Source organism: Tyto alba, unplaced genomic scaffold, assembly GCF_018691265.1.
Source record: "Tyto alba isolate M040663 unplaced genomic scaffold, T.alba_DEE_v4.0 Super-Scaffold_16, whole genome shotgun sequence".
Classification (NCBI taxonomy): Eukaryota; Metazoa; Chordata; class Aves; order Strigiformes; family Tytonidae; genus Tyto; species Tyto alba.
The window spans coordinates 20,098,015-20,122,311 of NW_024881278.1; the positions used below are offsets into that span (position 1 = coordinate 20,098,015).

Sequence of the window (24,297 nt, forward strand, 5' to 3'; positions counted from 1 at the left end):
TGATTGCTACCAATTGAAGAAGTCCATCTTTAATACCAGTGTCAGAGGCCTATGACTTAGACACTGAAATGTGAAGGCTCTGCAGCTAACGTCACAGGGGCTGCAGCTGCGGCACTAGTAATGTGCTCAGGTGAGGCAGGGCAGCATCTCATAAATCATGAAAAATGGCAGTCCCAAATAGATAATGCTACAAATTACAATATGGTGAAACTTGATTGTCAGGGTGAGCCCTGGAAAATGTACCGCTGAATAAAGCTTTACTCCATCTTTGTTACCAGCATGCTGCTACTAAGCAACTGATGATTTGACTGCTGACCGATCAGATAAGTCATATCAGTACAACAGTATAAGCATCCTTGGTTTCAAGTGCTAAATAAGGTATAGGAGCGATGAATGATTTTTCCATTGTGAGGTTTATATATGGGCAAAGAAATGCTCCTGAAGATATTCCCCCATCATCAGTGTCTCTGATTCATGGCAGGAATTTCCCAGGAATTCACTGCATTGAAAATATAAGAACTCATTTACCTGGTATCTAAGTATTTTCAAGATTTGTTCTGCATTAGACAGAGTTGGTGACTTCTGAAATAAATTTTAATGTATGAAAATATAAAGGTCTTTAGCAATCTAAGATAACTTTTAATTAAAAACTCAACAATCCCATGTTGAGCAGAGCATACTCAGAATATTATAAGCTGCTGCAAACTGGGCAGTATGCTGGGTTGGAGTTGAAGCTCAGGACAGACACATAATCCTCCACAAATAATTAGAGCAGAAAATGGTTCTAATCTCTTTGTTAGTCTGGTTGTGTTATTTGATCTAATAATAAACTAGACATTAAAAAAAACCACCCTCCTCATACATTTTAATTTAGACTGCACTGGGCATCTTTTAACTTGTAATTTTTTAGCTGTTTTGATTTATGCATGTACTGTACAGACACACATGGTCCAAAATGCCCTTGTCCTCTGGCTGTGTAAGTCCATCATAAACACCAAGGTGTCAGAATTTGGGCCCTTATTTATGAAAGCTTTTCAGCAGGGATTTGATTGAGTTTACACACATGCTTAGGTGTCACACGTCCTTGAGCAGTGTCACCAGTCTGTGTGCTTTCCTTCACCAAGGCCGTAGCTCCCTGACCCTCTGGCGCAGCTTGACGACCCTTGAATTTGGTGGGGATTTGGCCAGCGACACTGGGGCTGTTTCTGTGCATTTCTGCACTGCGGGAAGAGGCAGGCTGAGGAGCCGTGGGCTCACAGGGGTCCCTCCCACTGCGTGTGGCAGGGATGACGACTGTGGCCCCATCCCCTGACATGAGGTGCTACACGAGGTGCAGGGCCCTGCGCCCTCATGGCCTGTGGCCCCGGCTGATCGTCCGTCTCTTAGGTGATCTCCAGGCCAGTTTTCACTCCTTTTCACCTCACTGACCCCTTACTAAATACAGTTCTCCTCACTGACCTCTTACTATACACAGCCACTTCTCAGGATTTCCAAAATCAACACGCATCCCTCACCGCTCCAGTGCCCAGACCCCTTCTTGCAATGTGCTTGTTTCCCAGACGAAGTTCTACCCTCTGGCTCTACCTGCCCTTCACCTTCCCAACAGCACAGCTCTCCCTCCTCTTTGTCCTCTTCGCCTCCGCCATGTCCTTCCAGCGCCCAGGCGTACCCCTTGCCCTTCACCCCTCCACACCCGGTGAAACCTTTGTGACTGAAACCCCTTGGACAGCTGTAGCTACTATTGAAGGCCCTGGCGACAAAGAAATAGATTCATTTCCTACGCCGTTATTTATCAGCGCCGGCTTAATCTATGGAGGTGAAGCCCGGCGGCGGGTTGCCACCGCCCCGGGGCCCGGGCCGGGGCGCGGCGCCTCCGGGCCAAATCCGTTTAGAGTAGTCGCTATGGCAACAGCGGCTGCCTGCGGGGGGGGGGGGGCGCCGGGCGCGCCTCCGCCCGCCTGGAGCCGGCGGCAGCGGGCGGGCAGCGGCGGCTCCGCTCAACTTCGGCGTTGGGGCGGCGCTGCCCCGGCCGCTCGCCTCAGCGCCGGCGGGACGGCAGCGGGTGACCGCGGTAAGGAGGAGGGGACGCTGCTGTGGCCGCGGGGCGCCCGGCGGGACCGGGGTGGTGCCTAAACGGAGGGGAACCGCTGCGGCGCCCGGCCCTTGCCGCCAAGCGTCCCGCGTCGGGGGTTTCCCAGCGGCTGCCGGTTTGCCGCCGCTGTGGTGGTGGCTGCCCGGCCCGAGGGGCCGCCGTGAGGGAGCGGGGCGGCGGCGGCCGGTGGGGCGGTGGAGGCCCGGGGCGGAGGGGGCTGAACCAGCGGCCCCTCTGTAACGGCTTCGGGATGTCCGGGTGTTGTGAGTTGCGTTCGTTTCTTCAAAGCATCGGCGCCGCTGCAGATTACAAAACCCCACCAAGTTCTCGGGTTTTGGAGGGATTTTTAAACAAGTGACAAAGTCTGCCTAAGTCGAGAGGTGTCAGCTTTTTGGCGGGTAGCTGTGTCTGGTGGAGGTACCGGACCAAGCCCTAACAGCTCCAAAGCACTGCTCCAAGCCCAGCTGTTATCCCTCGTCACCAGGGCTAATCCATACCCCAATGTGGGTTTAAGCTTGCTATGCTAGTTTAGAGGGCTTGACTTCAAGCCACGTCCTCTTTCTGGTTCCCTCCTCGCTGGCTCGGGGTCCGTCTGTCCGCGCAAGCAGCCGGAGCGCTGCTGCCCGAGGTGAGGCGGGCCGGGGGGCAGGGAAGGGGGCCGGGGGGGCAGGGAAGGGGGCCGGGGGGCAGGGAAGGGGGCCGGGGTGCTCCGGCAGCTCTCCCGGGCTGGGCTCGGGCACAGCCCCGCCGCGCTGCCCGCCGGCGTGAGCACTGGCTATCTGGTTGTGTAAAGAACAGGCAGCCGAGGAGGAAAGCGTGGTTTACGCTGCATTAAATTTACGCCACTCTTGTTTAAAATCTCTCAGATTAGGCACCTGCCCTACTAAATGGGAGTCCGATGCTTAGTAACCCCAGCGTGATACTGCGAAGGTCAGTCAGGTAGCTTTGGAGTTATGGCGGTGTAACTGAGAACAGACTACTCTGTACATCTCTTAATGCCAACGCACTAATTCAAACCTGTCTCAAAGCAGCGCCCTTTGTTTATGGCTTGTATGGCTGCTGTCTGTGGAGGGGCTGTAGGTGGGTCGCACAGCTATCCCGGGAGGAAAAGCGTGAGCTTTCCCAGAGCTTGGCTGGTTGCTCCCTGTGCTGTATGTGATCTCTACAAAGAGAGGCTTAAGTTTTCAAACTGTAAATTTAGCATTCTTTTTGGTGCTAATTTTAAAACAATGTGTATTTTTAAGTAGCTCCTTTCACAAGGGCCACACTTTAACACTGGTCCTAGTTTTTCCAGTACAGGGAAAAAACACCCACATAGGCTAACGGTTCTGCAGTGAATTGAGACAGTGGGACTCTGGGGATCCCCAGTAAATATTTTTTCTGATAGATACTGTAACCAAGGTTCAGGACTGAATAGAAGTGTATAGGCGTCTGTTAAAATGCATTCTCACTTTCTGATGCAATGAGTTACTCCTGCTTTCACAGAAGAATCAGTCTTCAATCTGGATGGAGAATGCACGTCTCACCCATTTGCACAGCACTTAGTCTGGTCTATGCCACAATATATGAATAAAAAACCCAAACTTCAGTGGACCTGGCAACAGGTGAAATATGCTTTTGGGTCTGAGTTTCAAGGTCTTACTTCATATAATTCTAGAGATACAGGTATCTGCAGGGAATGGTAGTATTAGAAACTCCAGTTTGTGACATTACTGCTCCTTTAATAATGTTGTGTAGTTACAATGGCAGTTGAATAGAGAGAGATGAGCTGGGGATCTCTCTGAGCTTTAAGTTTGAAAGCCTTTTGTGTTGGAGCTTTCTACCAGATGCTATTGCTGCTTTATTGCAGCAATAGTTTTTTTGTGGTTTGAGTAGTTTTAATAACAGGAAAGCTATGTGTCTGTGTTACCTTCTGAACTCTCATTTAAATGGCTGAATGAATGGTGAAGAATACTTCCATGTCCCTCTGTCCTGACTGGAAACCTGGCTTTGTAGTCTACAGAGATCAAAGTAAGATATAGAATTGAAGCTGCGTTTGATTCACCACAGCAAGATCTGAGCAAAATATAGGTATTTTAATAACAAGATAGGCAAACAGAGCAATTGGTGTGTTTTAACTTCCTTGATTCAGGAGGTTTAGGTAACAGTCCAGTGTAATTGTATATGATAGAGTGGTTTTATGGTTGCTATTAGAAAATATTGTTTAAAGTGGGAATTTGGCATGAAAATAGTCCTGTTTCTCAGCAGATGAAACTCATTTGCTCTGATAAGTAGAGAAACTGTAAAATGCTACTCTGCTTCATACGCAGATTTGAGTGACACCCACACTTTTGCTTCTGCAGATGACACAAAGATTATCTTCTGTAGAGAGTCCCAGCCATTAGTAGAGCTCTAGGCTACCAGGCCCTTCCTTCAGTTTTTCTTTAAGATCTGCAGACTGGATTTTCATAGGGAGTTAACCAATACAGCTCTTTATTTTAGTGGGGCAAATCTGTTTTATATTAGTGAAGTTCTACTGTAGATCGTGAAGCTGCACCAGCTAGACCAGCTACCTTTTCTCCTTCTGTTTTGGCTAGCGATTGAAAAATACCCTTCTCATTCATACCTGAGCTTGGAGTCCAGTTCATGCTGAATCCTTGTTTATTTACCCCTGTTGCAATCAAAGTGCAGGGGTAAAATGCATCAGATAGACTTGTTTTCTATAAGCTTGAAGATCTAAGAATGTATTACAAACAACACAAATTCTGGGGAGGTGAGAGCAGTGTTTTCTGTGTGCTCTCAATTTTAAAGAGTTTCATTACAAAAAGTCTTTTGAAGGTTCCTAGCTGTAGAAAATGTGACATACCCATGCATACCATAAAGGATGTAGCATTTTCAGAAGGTCACTCAAGCATTCCTTTGGTAGAAATGGTACCGCGTTTGTTTCTCGTTTGCCTTGAAGCACCTTGTGATATGCTCTGACTGTCCTGTTACGCTGCCATGCGGTGATTTTTACGGTCGTGCACATTCGCAAATGGCTTAAGTGACTTGTAATTCTCTGTGGCAATTACACCAGACAAAGAGCCAGCCCATCTCTGTAATGCTGAGAATGCAAAGTCTGCTGGAGAAAAACTGATACAGAAATTAGACAGTATGCCAAACGGCAGCATGGTTCTGGCCCGTTTTTGAGAGCGCTTGTCATTCGGAAGCAGGCTGGGGCAGCAGCAGGAGCTGTCAGCCTGCAGCAGCCCAGTGGGACCGTCAGCGCTGCCGTGCGAGGGGCAGACAGGCCTTACCTGGCATGCCGGGGCCTGCTGCCCGGCCACAGTGCCCACTTAGGGTCAGCTCGCTCTCAGACACCGCTGCGAGGCTCTTTTTGCTGTCCTTAAACACCTGCGGCCACGAAGACTTGACAATAAATAATGTTTTATTTATAGATTTGGCTTGTTGCCCTAGACTTCTGTTATTCAAAACTCCTTGCTACTTACAGGGTCGTGTCCCTGGATTTTAACCACTGTGAAATGATTTTTGTCCAGAAATAACTTGTGTCCATCACAACAAGAGCATCAGTATACTTATGGATTGAAACATAGATTCTCTGCTGTGGTCTGTAAGCAGATGCCTGTTCCCAAGAGCTATCTCTCTTTATTCTGCAGGTCAGAATGAGGAATGCTGCCATATCAATATCATGATATTCGCATTGCTTTTAAGTTTCTTGATTGAAAAGCTCTATCTACTGCTTTGTCAGTCTTAATTGCCTTGTAGCAACTTTGAGAGATAGATGCAGGTTCTCAAACTGAGATTATAATAATTTCCACAGGGATTACAATTGCATGGCAAATAGCTGTAAACACCATAGCCTTCCATGTCACTAAGCAAGATGGGAGAGTCCAGACAGAGAGGAAGTAGGATTCTTTGAGCTCTGGTAATGTAAAAGTCTCTGTATGGAGAGGATAAAGATAAGTAACTCTGCAGAAAAGCAGTGGAGAACATGGATTTTTTTTTTTTTTTACAAAGCTATGATGGACTATATAAATAAAATTGAGAAGGTGTTGGCAGCAGTTTCTTAATTAGAACTTGTCAAGATTCTTTTTTTTTGAACAAAATCAAAATATCTTTATCACAAGAAAAGTAGAATTTGGGGTTCATCTGTGATGCTGTTGCTACGTAACGCTACTTCATGCAGGTGTAGCTAGCAGCATAGCCATGACTACAAATTCTGCCTGAGAAGCTGGTTAAATGTTGCATTAGTTAGCACATGCAGAATTCAGAGATGGATGTAGCCAAACCAGCTTTAATCTACCTATGAGTTGCAGTCCAGGGGCGTACTTGGTACCCTTCGCTATCCGAATGACACTGGACTTTTCTAGATAATGCAATCCAAACTTTACTAAAGAAGCAAACAAAAAAACAAAAAAAAAGTTTAATATGCTCCAAAGTTTTACATCATCTGTTTTCCCTGTGACTGGATGTCTTTTAAAAAGACCAGTTATGAGCACAGTTTGGGGATGGAGCTTGTCCCACTTCTTTTAGAAATAAATGAACAAGTTTCCCTCTGATCTGGCATGTGTGGAAAAAGGTTAAGTGGGTATCTTGTATGAACAAATTCTGTCTCTTTGCTCTTTGACTGTAGTAGTAAGGAATTACCACCCACAGGAAGGGAAGGAAGGCATTTCCCAGCTCCTCAGCCCAGTTTGTCAGCATGCATTGCCGGGATGACAGTGGATTTCCTGGGACTCTGTCTATAGCCAGCTGAGTGATAGCATTGTCATTGACATCATTGGGCTTTGGATTAGTCTCCTTCTCGTCCAGTCTCTTAAGACTTTTCTTCTGTTCTGACACAGCTACCATACCCCTGGGACTACTGAGAGTCACTATGGATTGTCAGTAGTACCCCTGCAAAGGCAAACCACAGGAGACTTGTCCAGCTGAGGACATACCTTTACAGAGAGTCCAGCTGTAGTCTCATTTTTTTTCACAAATGCACATTTTTCACCCTTTGCCTATTCCTTTCCTGTTCTGGAGAGCATTGGAAGCTGAGAACCAGGGAAAGGATCAATGGAAAGGGAATTTTTTTATTCTCAGAAGTTAATTTTCTACAAGGTAAACAAGTCCTGCTGATTGACTTACGGTTTACCAGAAAGCAGCCCAGCTGTTAGCAAGTGGTGATCTAGCCTGCAAGAGCCCAAAGGAGACTGATGTCTGTTGGGTTATATGAACAGCCCCCCGTTGGCCAAAGAACAGGCAGAGAGCAAGCTACAGAAACATACTCCTTTTGTTAGTAAAAAAGCTAGGCAAGACTGAAATCCTGTTTTAGGAAGGTGAAAAATAAGGCATGTGAACTTTGATATTTCTGATGATTCTTTAGTGCGTTCTCTGGAGCAAGAAGAGGAAATCACATGAGGAAATATGGGAGAAGGTAAAAAAGTGGAAAATGAGATTAAATTATACAGAACATGCCATGAGAAGAAAATGGAGAAAGCTGATGAGTATGTGAGGAGCAAAATGCAGGAATTGCCAACAACATGGAGAAAAAAAATGAGATTTGGAGAGAAGCAAAAAGCTTCTTTAGAACTAAAGCTAACAGGAAACTTTTACATGAGAAAGTCTGAGGGACTTAGCAATCACTAAAAGTTGAAGAAACCCCTCAAGGGCTGTGTGTGAGAGAGAAAGTGAGGTATTCCAGACTTTAATGTAGCTAAGGTAAATGTATGCTTAAAATTCTGTGAGGTGGTTGGTTAGACTTGCAACTGATAGTGTGAGGGGAAGGTTCATCTGCTAGCCAAAGGTCTAGGGTCAATGAGGCAAAAGTCTTGAAGCCCAGATCTGTTTCTGGAGTGGAATTTACATAAACCACTCTGAAATGTTACTTGAATAACACCAGAGTGGTTCATCAAGTGGATTATGTCAGCTCCCAAGATAGCCTCTTACAAGGAATCAGAAAATGGACTAATTGTACAATATAAAGATCTTTATTCAGATGGGGCAGTGTCTCTTTCTTTTACTAATTTTAACGTGAATGCTTGCAACGTGTAAATTTGTCCTTTTCCTCAGTGAGAAGGTCAGGCTGAAACTTTTGCTTTCCTTTAGTTGTCCACATCCTGCCAACTGTCCTTTGAGCCTTTCCCAGTAGGAAAGCCATTTTGAGTCATTTAATGATTACCCTGCATGTGAACTTTAAATTAAAAACAGCAGCTACAGTTAATGGAGCCCACAGTATCTTCTGCAGGCTGCAAAGATCAGTCGTGGGAAGAGTGGTGGCTTGTCAAGCCTGCTAAATAGAGATGGCCAGTTTCCAGCTCTCAAAAGGAGGAGATGATGGATGAGAGATGGGGAAGGAAACAATCTCATACAAACAAGACTCCCTTAGGAACAGATAGCACAAGCTGCCAGTGTGCATGAAATACTTGCATGCAATTTTCCTTCATTTAAGAACAGGCCATTTCAACTGCAGGTGAGATGCTTTCTTTACTTTATACCCTTCTCATGTGGAAGCACATTTTTCAAGTAATGTGTGGGAGATAAGTGAAAGCCCCGTTCAGTGTCAGTGTTCCCGTATCAAAAGAAATCTGCCTGTTACCAGTACGTTATGAAAGCTCTGGGGCAGGGCAAAGCTCAGCTTCAGCAGGCCTTGCTCAGACAAGGTATCAAAAATAATTTTCTAACTGATTGTCCTCTGCAATACCAATGCTAGGTAAAACAGTTCTCCTCGTGCTGAACTACTTGCTTTGAGGGAGACCTGCGAGATAAAAACATAAAGGCAGTAAGAACAGCCCAGGACCATGTGAAAGCCAGGGCAGGTCAAATTAGAGCCCAGGTCTCCTTGCTGTCTTTCCCAGTTCTGACCACTAAATTCCCCTCCTGCTCCAGTTCTAATGAAACAGCTGGTGAGCTAGGAATAGCTGGAAGGAAATTCCTCAGCTTCACGGTTATACTGCTTTATACTGCTTTACCCCTAATGCCACTGAAATCATCAGAGTTAAACCAATGTGAGACCAGGTCGTAGCCAGAATAAGCACAAAATAAGCTAACCCTTTGCTGGTAAAATACAGAAGGGCATGCTCACCTTCATCTGATGAAGGCGCAAATGGAAATAATAATGATACCTTAATTGGTCAAGTAACTGTAAAAGCTTATGAAAAATTGCTGTTGTCACGTAAGATGAGAAGAAACAGAATGTTTTTAAATCATTTACAACAGCTTGTGGTCTGTTATTCTGCTCACTTTTGCTAGCAGGGCTCCCCTATGCGATACATAAGGGGTGATAAGGAAAAAGTCTTAAGTTTTAAGGATCTTCATACTTAATGTTATTAGTGAGTGGAGGCCACTGTGTCTCAAGATCTGGGTATGTGTTAGGATGGTGGGATTCTGGAGTCAAAGCTGTCAGCACAGCAATTCCAACCCGAATTCTTTCACGTGTCTTGGGCAAGTAAGTCAGCAGCAGGCAGCCAGAGCACCGTGTGGTGATTTGAGCAGTAAGCTGGAGTCACCCTGGCGATGGAAGCAAATGAAAGGACCTGCTGCTCCTCCTCCTCCAGAGCACAGAGATGAGATAGGCGCAAGATGAGTTCCAGCAGCTGCTGACTATGGCTGCTATCATAAGGATAATCATAGTTGATACTCGAGTGTAAAAACAGTTGCTACAGCAATCTCTCACGTGTAAGTACTGTAAACTAGCAAAGGTGTTAAAGTTTATACAATCTCGGAAGAGTACCTGAGACCTTACACACCTAGGTATCTAGATCTGTGTCCTGTGGAAGTTTTCAGCCCTTTTGTGTCTTCCTTCTGAAGAAACTGGTATTGCTTGCTGAGAGAGTTAGGACGTAGGACTAGAGAAACTAGTCCTTTGATGCAGTTTGGCAAACTTCCTGATTCTAGGCAAGCCTAAGTGTTAGACCCTAAAATAATTTCCAACTTGGGACACTGTACAAATTATCCAGGTTTTTGGAGCATTTTCCTTTAATGGTGTGACATGTTTACATAATATGAACATATTTGAAAGAGAACAAGGCTACATTATGGCAAGTTCTAAAGGCATGAAAGCAACTGAAACTTTCTTCTCACCTGGTGCTGATGGTGATGTTTTCCCATGCACTGAAGGCAGAATCCTATTGACCGTTGCTCTTTGAAGGAGTCTGGGAGCTCGTGGCTCTCAGGTCTAGTGTGAGTACTGGGTAGCTGTGAGCTTCTGGTGCTTTGCATTGTCACTAAAGGCTCTAGGCACCAATATGGCAGCTTAAATCAAAAGCATATTTTTGTCCCTTTTATGTCTGTCTTCATGTCTGTGCCTCAGTAGTGAGGATTTTCTCAGACCCTGCAGAATCAGGCTCTTTAATCTGTTGCCCTCGTGTTAACTTTTGACGCCATGTCCTGATTGGGCTGCTGCCAGGAGTGGCCTTTTGGAAATCCCAGCTGCAGCCATTATTTGTGCCACCCCTTTTCCCTAGGGGCTAATGGAATGGAGCAACAAGGCACATAAGTGTGCTGTGTGAAGAAACAGATGCTGTTTTGTTTGTGTTCAGGTCCCTAGTGCCTGCTTTGGATTCCATTGTGTTTAAATACAAATACAATAGTTAATAACTTTGTTCCATGCATTGTCCTCCTGAAGTGACTACATGAAGGAATTGTCTGGGTAGGGAATTAATTCCATTTTTTGCTGAGCTGATTTGTGTAGTTTGTTCTGCCTTCTAAGCACTGGCTAACTCCTCAGCAAGCAGAAACCTCTCACTTAGAAATAACAACAGTTTAAACCTTGGTACGCTGCTACTTCCCTCTCAGCCCAGCCTCAGTTCCCTTGGCACTGGTGGTAATGCCTAAGGTATGCTCTTCCAGCATAGCTAACAGTTGGACTTCAGCTCGTATAAGATGGTGTAGCCTCCTGCATGCAACAACACATTTGCTAAATAATGGTCAAAGCTCTGCCTGGCCTCGTTAATGCAGCTATTGCTCCTGCCACTACTACATAAGTACAGGTGAGCTCTACCACTTATGTTACGGCAGCAGCAAACCTACCCAGGTGTGCTGGGTTTGTGTGGCAACGTTTTGGTGGGGGGGGCAGAGGTGGGTATGGGTTACAGGGGTGGCTTCTGTGAGAAGTTGCTAGAAGCTTCCCCTGTGTCTGATGGAGTCAATGCACCCGTCTCCAAGACAGACCTGCTGCTGGCCAAGGCTGAGCCCACTGGTGATGGCGGTAGCGCCTTTGGGATAACATATTTAAAAAGGGTGCAAAAAAAACCTGCACAACACCAGCAGCAGTCAGAAGAGAGGAGTGACAATATGTGAGAGAAACAGCTCTGCAGACACCAAAGCCACTGAAGGAGGAGGAAGAGGTGCTCCAGGTGCTGGAGCAGAGATTCCCCTATAGCCTGAGGTGAAGATCATGGTGAGGCAGGCTGTGCCCTGGAGCCCATGAAGATTAACGGTGGAGCAGATCTCCACCTGCAGCCCGGGGAGGACCCCATGTCAGAGCAGGTAGATTTGCCTGAAGATGACTGTGACCCTGTGAGAAGCCCACACTGGAGCAGGCTCCTGGCAGGACCTGTGGCTGTGTGGAAAGAGGAGCCCACGCTGGAGCAGGTTTGCTGTGACCCCACAGGGGATCCACGCCGGAGCAGTCTGTTCCGGAGGGACCCACGCTGGAGCAGTTCATGAAGAACTGCAGCTCGTGGGAAGGACTCATGATGGAGAAGTTCATGGACAACTGTCTCCTGTGGGAGAGACCCTGTGCTGGAACAGGGGAAGAGTGTGAGGAGTCCTCCCCCAAAGGAGGAAGGAGCAACAGAGACCACGTGTGATGAACTGACCACAACCCCCATTCCCCGTCCCCCTGTGCCACTGTGGGGGAAGAGGCAGAGAAATCGGGAGTGAAGTTGAGCCTGGGAAGAAGTGAGGGGTGGGGGAAAGGTGTTTTTAAGGTTTGGTTTTATTTCTCATTATTCTACTCTAATTTCCTTCATAATAAACTAACTTCCCTAAGTCAAGTCTGTTTTGCCCATCATGATAATTGGTGAGTGATCTCTCCTTGTCCTTATCTCAACCCATGAGCCTTTTATTATATTTTCTCTCCCGTGTCCAGCTGAGGAGAGGAGTGATAGAGCGGCTTTGGTACGCACCTGGTGTCCAGCCAGGGTCAACCCACCACATGAGGTCACCTATGTTGCCTTCCTCCCTAAGGATCTCCTGCTGGGTAGAATGTGTCTCGCAGCAGTAGTTTGACTCCATGTGTTGAGTTTTTATATGTAAGGTTGCTGCAAAGTTGTGCCCTCTCGTGAGGGTTCAGACAGGCAAGTCCTAGCCCTAGCTCTTCTGTGTGGCCAGGAGAATGCTTCCCCAGCTTAATCTGGAGGGAGCAAAGTATCCTTATAACTTGATTTCAGACATAAGAACTGCAACTGTCATTTTAATTACATGATGACAAAGTTCAAGGGAAACTGTGCCTCTTCACCCTTTGTCTCGCCCTCTGCACAAGTTGGCTGCTATGGGTGAGATTTCTCAAGGTATGCACCACCAATTAATTCTAAGTGGCTAATCCAGTAGCACTTTTCAGTGAACACAAACTCAGTGGGTGTGCGGGGGAGGATGTTCTTGACTGAGGTATGTTGACGATGGCACTGTTCTTTTTCTCTCCCTCCTTACCCTCAACCCACTCCCAATGAAGACACACAGAGCATTATGTCACTGGCTTCTTGGTTCAGGTGGAATGAGCCCCCAAACCGCATTTCCCAGAGGAACCCCACAGAAATGGTGGTTGAGACGTTAATGATGGAGCTGAGCTGGCAGATCAAGCAGGCAGAGAAGCAGCAGCGAGAGCGGGACAATGAGTATCGCAAGATCAAGACTGGGGTGGACTACGGCTGGCTGGTCAGCTATCCAAAGCAGAGCTATGATATCAGCCCAGGAGAACGGCTGCAGCTGGAGGACATGTGTACCAAAATACATCCTTCCTACTGTGGGCCTGCCATACTCAGGTACGGTAAAAGATGTGATGATACAGACCTTTCCTTTCCCCCTCTCTTCTTTATGATAGGTGAGGAGGGAGTGGGAGTTGTTAGGACCAACAGAAGCAAAACCTGGCATCCTGTATCATAAGTCATACTGGGACACTGCCTTTGTGGAAGAAGGGACGGCTAATGTTTTAAGTCAGTTTAACATGGTATCATTTCCCTCCAGAAGTTACTAAATGACATCTCCCTCTGAGACTGTGTTGAGTACTTTATGCTCCTGAGCAGCCAGAGAAGCTTTATCTTGCCTGATGCACTGTTGCCATTTCAGTACTGTGATGGCTTTTGCTTCAGTCCTTAGAATCTTAGAATAATTGAGGTTTAAAGGGACCTCTGGAGGTATGTGCTTCAACCTCCTACTTGGAGTAGGGCCAACTTCAAAGTTAGATCACATTGCTCAGGACCTTGTCCTGCCCATTGTTGAATATCTCCTAGGGTGGAGATTCCACAGCCTCTGAACAACCTGCTTTGGTGTTTATCCAGTCTCATTGGAGCCTTCCTTCCTTGATTGAAGATGTCCAGCAGGTTTATTGCGGCACTTGTCCCCAGTGTCCAGACTAGCCAAAAGGTGCTATTGTGTGAGCCTGTGAGCCAGATATTCCCAGAGAAAGGAGGGTTGCATGCTTCTTCCTTCCCTGCCCTCTCTCCACACCCTTAAATGGAGTAGGATGCAAGCGGGGCATGCAGTTGGCTTGAACAGTTAGGTGGTGCTTCTGCCTTCTGCAGTGTCGATGAAGACACAGTCTCTTGGACTAGCTGTTGAGCCTTTAAAGTGCTAGACATAGGATTGCTGCTTGCCAGCTGAGTAACCTTCTGTGCAAATGCCTTCAGAAATAGATCTAAGCCTGCTGTAGCATCCAAACTGGAAGGCAGGGAGGTGAATCTTTTCCTTTTGGTGGGGCTGTTCTAAGTTAGACCCCCTCACTTAGCACAGTGCAAGTGAGGAGTAGTGACTCTGAAGTCCACCTTAGCCAAAGCAAAGTTGTGAAATGGACCTTTATAATCCACTTCCCCTATTCCAACTTGTTCTTCAGTTTGGGATTAGAAAGACAGTCCTGGCAGGCCACGTACAATGGGGTTCTCAGCAGCCTGCAGTCCCTCACTGCGTATGCTGGCACCTGTTTTCCCTTGAACAAATGAATCTACAGCTCCTGAAGTACAACTGTAAGAGGGCTGAAAATAGCTGGTCCTCTGCCTTACAGTGGGAGCGGCCAGGAAAAGATGCCAAAGGTACCTCTCTAGCCATCATCTTCCCTGGGGCTGAACCTTGGAAGCAAGCTGGCCCAGGGCTTTAGCTCTGGCAAAGGTTGCCATGGTGGCAGAACCAGAGATTTTGGATCATGCAGTGGCCAAGTTCTCTCCAGTGGAAGTTTGCTGGGAACAGCACCTGCCTTGTATTTGTATAACTCCAAGCTATGCTGTAAACAAGCCACTACAAACCCCTTGGGGTTCAGAGTTATTTTCACCATCCCCAGGGCCACTGAGCAAGGCCTTTCTGGCAAACAGGTTATTTCCATGAGAGCAGGCTTCAGTCGCTGGAGTTGGGAGGCCCCAAGGCTCATCACCACCTTCAGAAAAGGGTGTTAAGCTGAGCCATATACAACCTGCTGCTGCTCTGCCCGTGTTTTTTTTTTTTGTTTGTTTGTTTGTTTTTTTTTTTTTTTTTTTTTAAATTGAGACAGATCATGAAAGATGCGTGATTTCAGTGCAGCTTGTAGTGGCTGTCTGCTGTTGTTCAGGATTCAGCATACTGCTGACAGTAGATAAACATAGCAACTTTGGTGGGCTCTATGTGGGCATAATTATAAAAGGGTGAAACCATCCTCTTAAAAATCTTCTTATAAATTGCTATCATAAATTGTATTACAGTATGATACAAGAAGTGGCATGTTTTTGTTTGTTCCATACTATAGAGTTTGCATGGTTAGCAGAGCCGTGTTAAAAAAAATGAGGCTTGCATAACCTTTGTTGGCTCAGTTCCGTGACTGAGAAAGGAATGACATAGCCACAGAAATGGCAGAACTGAATTGGGTCAAAGGCTTGTTTGATCTGATGCACAATCTGTATGTGAGATGGTGGCCAGTAGCATCAGCATAAGGAAAAGAGAAAAGAACGAGAGAAGCAAATACAACAGTATGGCCAATTACAGTATCTTGTATATAGTCTCCAACTTACTGGGCCTTGTAACTTGGAGTTTTGGAGCCAGAAGTGGTCCTTCTGTCGTAATTGCTCAATGTGGCCTCCTCTTTCAGTAGTCTGTTTAGGTTGTGGGGTTTTGCTTTTCTATTTTGAACACATGTAAACTTTTAGCATTTGTGGCACCCCATGGCAGAGTACTACATCTGAACTACAACTCTGCTTTAGAAAACTATCTTGCTTGTCTTAAAACTAATATGTACTAGTTTTATTCGACAATCCCTTCGCCTTATGTTGGAAATATGAACAGTTGGCCCCTCTTTTCTACCTTCTAACAGAGAGCCCTGTGGTTCAGAAAGCTTCACTGCTGACATGGAAACAAAGAACAGGGCTTGCCATGCTAGTTGAAAATGTACAGGAGAAAGAAGGAGCATACAATCTAACTAAAAGACAACCAAAACTGGATAAATTCTCCTCTCAGTGCGATAACGTGGAGATTTTAATAACTTCCCCAAAATTGCACAAGATTAGTATAACAGGAATTCAACCGAAATCTTCACATTTGCAGTGAAATATTTTAATCGCAAGATCATTGCACTGCTGATGTTTCCTCTTGAATACTGTGTGGCTTTCTAGTATGTAGCAACTTCTAGAAAAATCTTCCACCAAAAAAAAGGTTTACAAGCTTGCATTTGGAAGTTTAAATGCAGAGCATGTACCTTACTGAAGCCCTGGCTTCTGTCTGAAATATTAATGTTGATGCCTCCCCTTCCATCTTAGACATTTGAAGTGCTGATTTCCTTCTTGATGTGCTCGACAAGCATGTAATAGTTAAATAACACAAGTTGCATGCATCTTGCAATACTGCAGGGTTCATTTTGTGTCATGCAACGTCTCCTTCTTTGTGAGATTCTGAACTCAGAGTCAAAGCCAGAACAAAACATTTTTGTATGAGTTGTCAGAGATGTCACTTTATTCTCCAAAGGTCTAAATGATTATCCAAATTGTCCTTTTCTGTGGCTATAGTCACATGTAGTGAGAGGCAGAGTTTCTATAGATTTGTGTCTTTAGATGTGGAAGAGGCTGGAAAGGAACACTTCTTAAATGGGATGTTTTTTTTCAGATCCAGTTTGCCTGGTTTGTATTTCAGGTTGATAGAAACTTTTGAGTCTCCTGAAATTCTGGAAGAATTCAGGTACACTGCAAATATCATCAGATATCTGGAGAGTCTGATTCACCTCGTACAAAATAAAGCTAATGCACTGAGATGTAACTTAGCTTTTGGTTACTGGGTTGGAGATCATTGACTATATTTAAAAATAAATCCTGGAGCTATTTGAAGGAAGTGGCTGATCTTGGTGAGGATTTTTGCCATCCGTACTTTGAGCTTTAGCTCTAATCAGAAGTAGTTACGGTCTGTTTCGTTTCTTTGTTTCAGCAAAAGTGAAACAGTGGGTTTCTGTCCTCCTCTGCCAAGGGAATATGGAAATGTAAACCTGCACTTTGGTGATCAGAGATGTTATTAACGCCACAGGCTAAGGACTGTAATTTTCTAAGGGTTGTGTATAACTGAAGTGGACTTCCTAGTATGCTTGGATGTAAGACAAATGACTAAAATCAGAAATTGATTTATTTACGATTACGAGCTTAATCTTGAAGCGATGTGACATGAGTGTTGCAGTTAAGTGTGAATGCCATAGTCCTTTGGAAGTCAAGTAGCCTTCTCTAGCAAAGCTGTTTACAATATAACCAGAATTCCTGCTCAGGAGTCAGCAGCTAATTATTAGCACTAAGCACCCCATGTTTTCTTCGAATGACTAAATCTACTTAGAGGTCCCAGTTCAGACGGGCACTCAGGAATACATTGAACTATAAGCGTATTGTTTAAGTCCACAAACTTCCATTGGATTTAACAGGTCTTTAAAGTTCAGGCTGTACTTAGGAAACCTACAGAACGGGGGACCTACAAAATAACACAGGCAGGTGACAGCGCTTTAAAAAAAGCGGTGCCAGTACGAGCCAAGTGCAGCCAGATTCTTAAAATCCAATGGCTCTATAAGGAAACAGAAGCGTCACAATTCAAACAGCAAATTTGAACTGTGATTAAAACACAGCCTGGACTGCAGAAGGTGTTCATGCCTATGTGTGCATATACATGCTCCCCAGGCTTCTGTGCTGGTTCAAGGGGAGTTTTGTTGATGGTCATGTCTGACCGCATGGCTTGCATAATGTATTACAGGTTAGCTACCAGTAGTATCATAACTTGTTTCACAAGTAAGATAGATAAGTATGCTTTTCTGATGAGTAAGGAAACCCTCTTGAGGGATTTCTAGATAAGACTGTGCAGTTGCCTAGTTTGAAACTATTCCATGCACAAGCGGAAGGACGTTAACCTGTGCTAGAAGATAGGTGAGCCTTGTGCAATTTTGTGCACTCAGTGCCACTGAGCAGCTTTGTGTGGAGTTTGTTTCCCAGGGTACAAGCCCATGTTCCTTGATCCCAGTGGTTTTACTGTTTTTATGTTGCTTGTTTTGTGCAGAGAGGAGACTGGTGGATCATCTAGCACATTAACTGGCTTTCACTGATAAGTGGGGAAGATGGCTTCAGTTATGCGGAGGTGGCTGCAGCAAACATCATCTGTTTTCTGACATACAGACTGGCTTAGCTAGACCTCAACCTCTGATAACGTGTCCACCCTTTCTGCCGAGAAGTATCTGTGGCACACACACCTTTTGGACTTCATACATGGGCTGTCCCTTACACAAACATGTGGGTACTTGAAGTTAGATGGGCATTAATAAAGGGGTGAAGTTAGCTCATCCCACTGGGGGAGAGGAGAGGGCCCCCTTTCCCTTCTCCATCTGAAGGAGAGTGGCTTTTCTTTGGGTCACTGGCAGACAGTCTGTTGGATTGCTGTCTTTTTTTCAGACCTGCTCAAATCCATACGAATTAGTTTTTGTGTAGGTCCTGAAAAGTCAGAGGTAAATCTTAAATCTTCAAAAGCAGAGTTCACAAAACGATGCTTGCTGCCCTCGGTAAGGAGAGTGCAGACAGGCAGACAGCTATGAAGGTGGAAAGTTACACTGATTTTAGAAAACTATTTCATCTAGGTTGGTTGGGAGTGTTATTAGCAACACAGAGCACTAGCATTAGAGCTCTGTGCTCAGGGGGTAAATTTGCCGTTGTACCACTCATCGTCCCTCTAGTTCCCAAAGCCAGTCACTGGTCCAGTAGTAGCCCGACATGTGCTGCTACCTGCTCTGGAGCCACGGTCCAGCAGTATGACACACGGCTTCTAAAACTGGAGGCAGTGATGAGGCCTTTTGGGTGCACGGTTGCCAATACAAAAGAAGAGGAAGTATTGATAGATATATAATATGACAGCATCTCTCTTTAAAATACACATGGAGATAAAATAATGGAATTACTCATTCGGTTCACCTTGCAACAAAGTGCTTTGAAGGTGCTTTCCCTGGTATAATAATAATCATAATGCAGTGAAGACTTGGGTTTCAATGGACTCATCTGTCTATGCTTCTGACTAGGATAAAGGGAAAAATGTATTTATTGTGTGTTTTTGGCTCTTTGATAAGGCAACTGAAGTGCCTCCTCAGAAGGCAGAAAGGATGTCTGCAACATACAGCAAATCTGTTACTGTTGCTATGTGCTAACCCTCAGCAAGACCTAGTCTCTTGCTCTTACAGGCTCTGCATGATTCAGTTTAGCATCACTGTGTAAGTACTTATGTACCAGTGTGAACTACAGCGCCTCAGAGGCTTTTTGAACCCAAATGTTCAAAGTCTAGAGGTTTTTTTTAGCTTCCATTAAGTACAAATACTCAGATTTTAGTGAAGTACTAGTTTAGCTCTATGTCTGCTTGTAGATACAATTTTTATGTTAAGAACTGAGTATTTATTAGGAGTAGCCATATTACCATCTGTCATAAATGCCTGCTATTACAGAACAACTGGAATATCTGTGTGACCATTGTGTAAGCCTGGTGAGTGGATCCCACACTCTCCAGGCTGGGGACCAAATCACCCAACAAGGTGTCAGGAATGGTATGTTCTCTGCTTGGCCCAGCCAGTGACCCACTCAGTGACTTCAATAAGACTATCCTGCTCTGCATCTCATCTTTTTCACCTGCAAAATAAACAGTGGTAATTCTTCTCTTCTCTGGTATTAAGCTAGCTTAACATACATAAAAAAAAAAAAAAAAAAAAGTTGAGCTCTTTGCTGAGAAGGCACTGGGGTAATTCACAGTTGTCTAATTAGATACAGCATTGTGCTGCCAATCAAGATGTTATCAGCTGAGCCAGTCCATTATCTTACAGAAATCCATAGGAAGATGAAATATTACTTCACTGAAATTTAAATATTGAGAGTCTACCAAGCATAATAAAGAAGAGTTTTACAGGGTTTTTGTTTGTCTAGTGGCCACTGGGTAATGCCATGTGGAATGAGAATTGGAAACAGGAAGTCTAGTGGGACTTTCCCTGGTTTATCCTCAGCTTCTGGTAAGCAGCAGTTCAGGGACTACTTGAGCAAGGATTTGTATTTGGACAATCACGTTTAATCAGCAGTGATGGACACATTTTCCACAAACTTGTCTAGTCAATTGCTTAAGAAACAAAATGATAGCACTGAGTTTTGATTTAATAGGTGTTATGTGAAAAGAGCACTTCCTTCTGTTTCAAACTTGCCACCTCCTAGCTTTGTTTGGTGCTCCCTATTATTTCTTGTGCTTATGAGAAACGGTGATTCATTGCTTCCTTACATTCTCTGGCTTGCTTGTGATTTTAGAGACCTTGAGCCTATCTTCATGGCCCCTCCCTGTTGTTGTTCCCTACAGTCCAGGGAGTCCCATTTTGCAAGAGAGTGCAAGTTCCAAGACTAGCACAGTGACTTGGCAGCGATCCGTAATTTGATGTTTTTAATCAAAACTGGGCCTTGATTGTGCTTTCAGATTCCGGCAACGTGTTGCTGAATATGAACCAGAAGTGCAGGAAGTATCCCGGCTCTTCCGCTCTGTTCTGCAGGAAGTTGCTGAGAAGATCAAAGAGGAGGAAGAGGCCAAGAAGCTTGCCAGGCAATGGAACACAAAGAACAAAACCAGCCTCTCCTTAACAACATTTAAGTCTCGGTCCAAGATTTCACCATTCATCAGTGACATCAAGACCATCTCTGAGGATGTGGAACGGGGCACCCAGCCCACCAGGAGGGTTTGGAGCATGCCAGAATTCCGGAATGCCAAGGATTACTGACTTTATACTGAATAAGGTTTTTAGACAGTGATCTTTCAAAAGCCCAGTTAACCCTTTTTTAGCTCTACTATTTCTTCTTTGTTCCAGCTCTCTCTTCCTGCCTGTCTCTGTTGGAAGCTGTGTCTGTAGTAACTGCTGTTGATGCCCGCAGTCTGTGACACAGTTCATTAACAAACAGGCTAGCCTTTCCTTTAATTTAGTAGCTATTCAGTAACCTTAAGGGCAAGGCTCACTTACTATCTCATTTTTATTACTGCTTTCTAGTGAAAAATGAATTAGGTTTGTGATGTCTGTCTTCTCCCTTTGCCCCTCAGCCTGGATGTAGTTATCTATAAAAGCTTTTGGCCCAAACTAGTGAGAGCTGCTGGCTGGACCAATCTTGCTGAAAGCAAGACAGCCACTTAGGTGAGTAAGGCTTGCAGGATCAGGCCTGTGAGTTAAAGCCAGTATCTGATTTGGAATGAAACTCCCTTTTCCAACTACTAATCTTCCTCAGTGCTACAGGAAACTTCACAGGTAACTTCAGCATTGCTCTTGATCAGCTTTTTGCTGACAATTCACAATCCAACCTGAGTAGAAAGAGACCCAAGCTTTTTGAGATGAAAGACCAATATTATTCCACAGCAACCAGTTTATGCATGCTCAGGTTTCCTGGGTATTTTCTCGTTTGTGCAGGTAGAACCCCCTCTGAATCTTGTACCTGCAGAGTAGATAGAAATGTAACAACCTGCTGTGTAGATATACACGCGGATACATCAGTGCTGTGTCAAATGCTGTTCTTGGTCCTCAGTGTTCTGTGTTGCTGAGGTAAGTGCTCCACTCCACATCCTGGTAAGAAGGCAGTGGGCTGAAATTAATGTTTATGGCTAAGCCTGAAAGAGTGCTAAAGTATAGTATCAACATACAGAGAAGGGTGAAGGGAATCAGCATTCATCTACTGGGCTCTTTGTGCAGTTGCAATAGTGGAGGTTGTTTTAACAAGCTGCTGCTGTGAGTAACTGAAAGACTCTGGTAGGTGAAGGTTTGTTTTCTCCATCTTCTCTCATGAGTGCTCAGAAGAGAGTTTCCCAGTATCACAGGCTGCTGGCCAGTGAGTTGATACTATTACAAAAGAATCCTCAGTGCACACCAAGTAGTCTGTAGGCTTGCACGGTTCTGCTGACACCTTTAAGAAACAGGTAAATGCCACTAAGGAAAAGCTAGTAGGGCCCTAACTTAGCATCTGTAGGGTAAGCTGTCAGCAGCAAGGGAAAGAGAATGGCACACTGTGAAAGTCATGGGTCCCACAGAGAAGCCCAGGGCTAGGATGCTTTGTGGTGACCAACAGGAGATGGGGAAGGAAGAGAGGAATTTTCCCGTATGACTGGCTTTTGGGGAATCATCCCAGTGGGGTATAGGCTCCTGGAAGGCCCTGTAGCTTTGTTGTTCTTTTGTCCGTTTCCGACTCTTTTCCCTGGGGATCTTTGCAGCAGCATGTGGGTACTACAGCCAAGATAAAACCCTTTGAAGCTGTGCCAACTCTGGGAGGAATTCCAGTACATGAAATCTATCCTAGAGTCGAAATGTGCAGTTTCTTCCAGAGATGGGGGAGGGCAGCATGAAACAAAGATCAAGATCAAACCCTTAAGAGATCTCTAAGACTGTGGGATTCTGGCTCTTCCTCTCTTTCCTCTGGGCTATCTAAGATTGAAAAGAAGGCTTTCTTACTAGCACCAGGCTCTAATTTCTAGTCCCTTGGTAAACACTGCTGCCAGCAACCCACCTAGGGACAGAAAGCAGAAGCTCACTTTTAATCAAAAACCCAGGGCTTCCAAATACAGCATCCAGTTTGGGACAGGCTATTTCAGCTCTAGGTCAATGAGGGAGAGGTTAAAGCCTTCTGACAATCAGCTTGGTGTTTTTCAGCTGTATGTCCTTGTGAAGTTATGTGGTTGTGTATATGAAGTAAAAACAAAGGCTTGGCATACTTAGCATAGCCTTAGTTGCCTAGACAATGTGGGACCTCTAGCAAGGGATCACCACAATTTGCAGAAAAATTATTGTTTGGAAAAAAGTTAACCATTTTTTTTTTTAAATATATATATAGTTGCAAGCCACTGTATGGTACTGAAGGCTGAGTTCATGAATTTCATGCTACAGCTCTGTAGTAATTTTATTTGCACTCACATTCTATTTGACACCTTCAGTATTGACTGTATTGATGCAATATTTGATGGACTGTGGGGAGAGACGGGACATTCTGACACACTGACATAAAGCTCTTTGTTACAGTACAGCGTCTGCAATGCGTTCACTCTTTCTTAAGGAGAATCAGGAATAACTACCCTTCCTACACCAGTGTACAAAGCCAAGGAAATCACCTGAAGGGTGTTCACACTATCAGAGCAACCTATGATCATACAGAGTTCTGCATGAACAATCTCCAGCTAGCAGATGCCATTCTCGTTTAACAGCCAGCAAAGGGAGACAAATCTGACCTTTGGACAAAGCCATGTATGTTATGGAGGCCAGGCTGTGACACTGCCTGCAACAGCTGCTTTGCCTCAACTTACCTATCATTTCTATTTCTGCAATAAAATGTAATCCAAACTTTTAAACAGTATCATTCTCCCCATACCTCTTCTGCAAGTTACTCTGGGCTCACGGTAGTATCTGATGACAAAGGGATATTCAGATACCAAGCTATGACGTTTCTGTTCTTACCACACACTATCTAGTACTCTTAAAGGTACAGAAGTAGTACCATGTTTGCCTGCAGCCAGCTGCTGGGAGACTGATTGTGACCTTCAGCATTGTGTGTGTACCAGCAGGTACTGGAGCAGAGCTGGGCAGGGCCTTAGGATGCACGACTGCTGCACTGTGCTTGTGGTGCTCATTTTTCTTAGGAATGCTGTCGACTGAACCATAACTGATCCTTTGGTCACGGCGTGCAGCAACAACTCCCCACTCATGTTTGCCTTGTCCTAATTCCACATTTGGTGTAGCTAAATAAGCATTTTAGTTCAAATCAGGAGCATGCAGCTCCTGAGTATCCCCACCTACTGTGCTATGGTCCATGGCAGTGGGCAGGCACAGTGGACAAACTAGATGGATTTTGGATTAAGCTAACCCAGATGATCTATTCCAGCTGGCTCACAGACCATAAACTGGACTAATGCTGGTCTGCAGTAAACCCTTATGAAACTTGCACGGTGTGAACATCAGGTCCTCACCAACAACCGTCTGACTCTACAGCTCTGCTCCTCTTAGGATGCACTACTTGCTAGTGTAGAAAAAAAACCACAAACCCACAAAATATTTCTACACAGCCGTGATGAGATTCTCTGATCTGTTCTTAGCCCCTCCTGAGAGCTAGTCCAGGAAGGGCATCTTAATTCTTTAAGAAGAATAAAAGGTGAAAGAGCAGCACAACATCATTAACAAACAAGCAAACTGAATAAGAACCATTCTAAACCTTCAGTCATTCCCTCAAAACTGAGCAAGGGTTTTTGGTATCAGCCCAGAGCATCACTGTTGTCCCATTGCTGATAGCGTTATGCTGCCCAAAGGGCATTGTTATACCCAGGAAAAAGCAGTCCTAGACTTACTATACATTCTAACAAGTAACCATAACACCTTTATAGCAGCTCAGCTCCAAGGGGCTAACACTCCTCAGTCACCACTCACACCTAAGAGAGACTGTGCAGCCCTGCCTCTATGGCTTCTACAGCCGAGCCTGGCCCCCGGGCTGCGGTAGCAGCAGAGGTGTGCAGGAGGGGCGGCTCCTCTCCCCTATCAGCATATAGTTCAGACAGCTACCACGCCGTGGGGAATTGGAGTAAGCTTC

The 24,297-nt window shown here is 45.1% G+C and overlaps 1 protein-coding gene across 2 annotated transcripts; it reads left to right on the forward strand.

Moving 5' to 3' along the window:
• Positions 1 to 1,922: 1,922 nt before the first annotated feature.
• Positions 1,923 to 23,073, forward strand: RD3 (RD3 regulator of GUCY2D). 2 transcript variants are annotated; one of them, XM_042789916.1, is made up of 3 exons: positions 1,923 to 2,071; positions 12,729 to 13,038; positions 20,174 to 23,073. In XM_042789916.1, exons 2-3 carry the CDS (start codon positions 12,743 to 12,745, stop codon positions 20,469 to 20,471), a joined length of 594 nt encoding a protein of 197 aa, XP_042645850.1. In that variant the 5' UTR covers positions 1,923 to 2,071; positions 12,729 to 12,742; the 3' UTR covers positions 20,472 to 23,073. The 2 variants fall into 2 exon arrangements, with proteins under 2 accessions (XP_042645850.1, XP_032845286.1); XM_032989395.2 differs by lacking the exon at positions 1,923 to 2,071 and adding an exon at positions 2,578 to 2,720.
• The last annotated feature ends 1,224 nt before the right edge of the window (positions 23,074 to 24,297 follow it).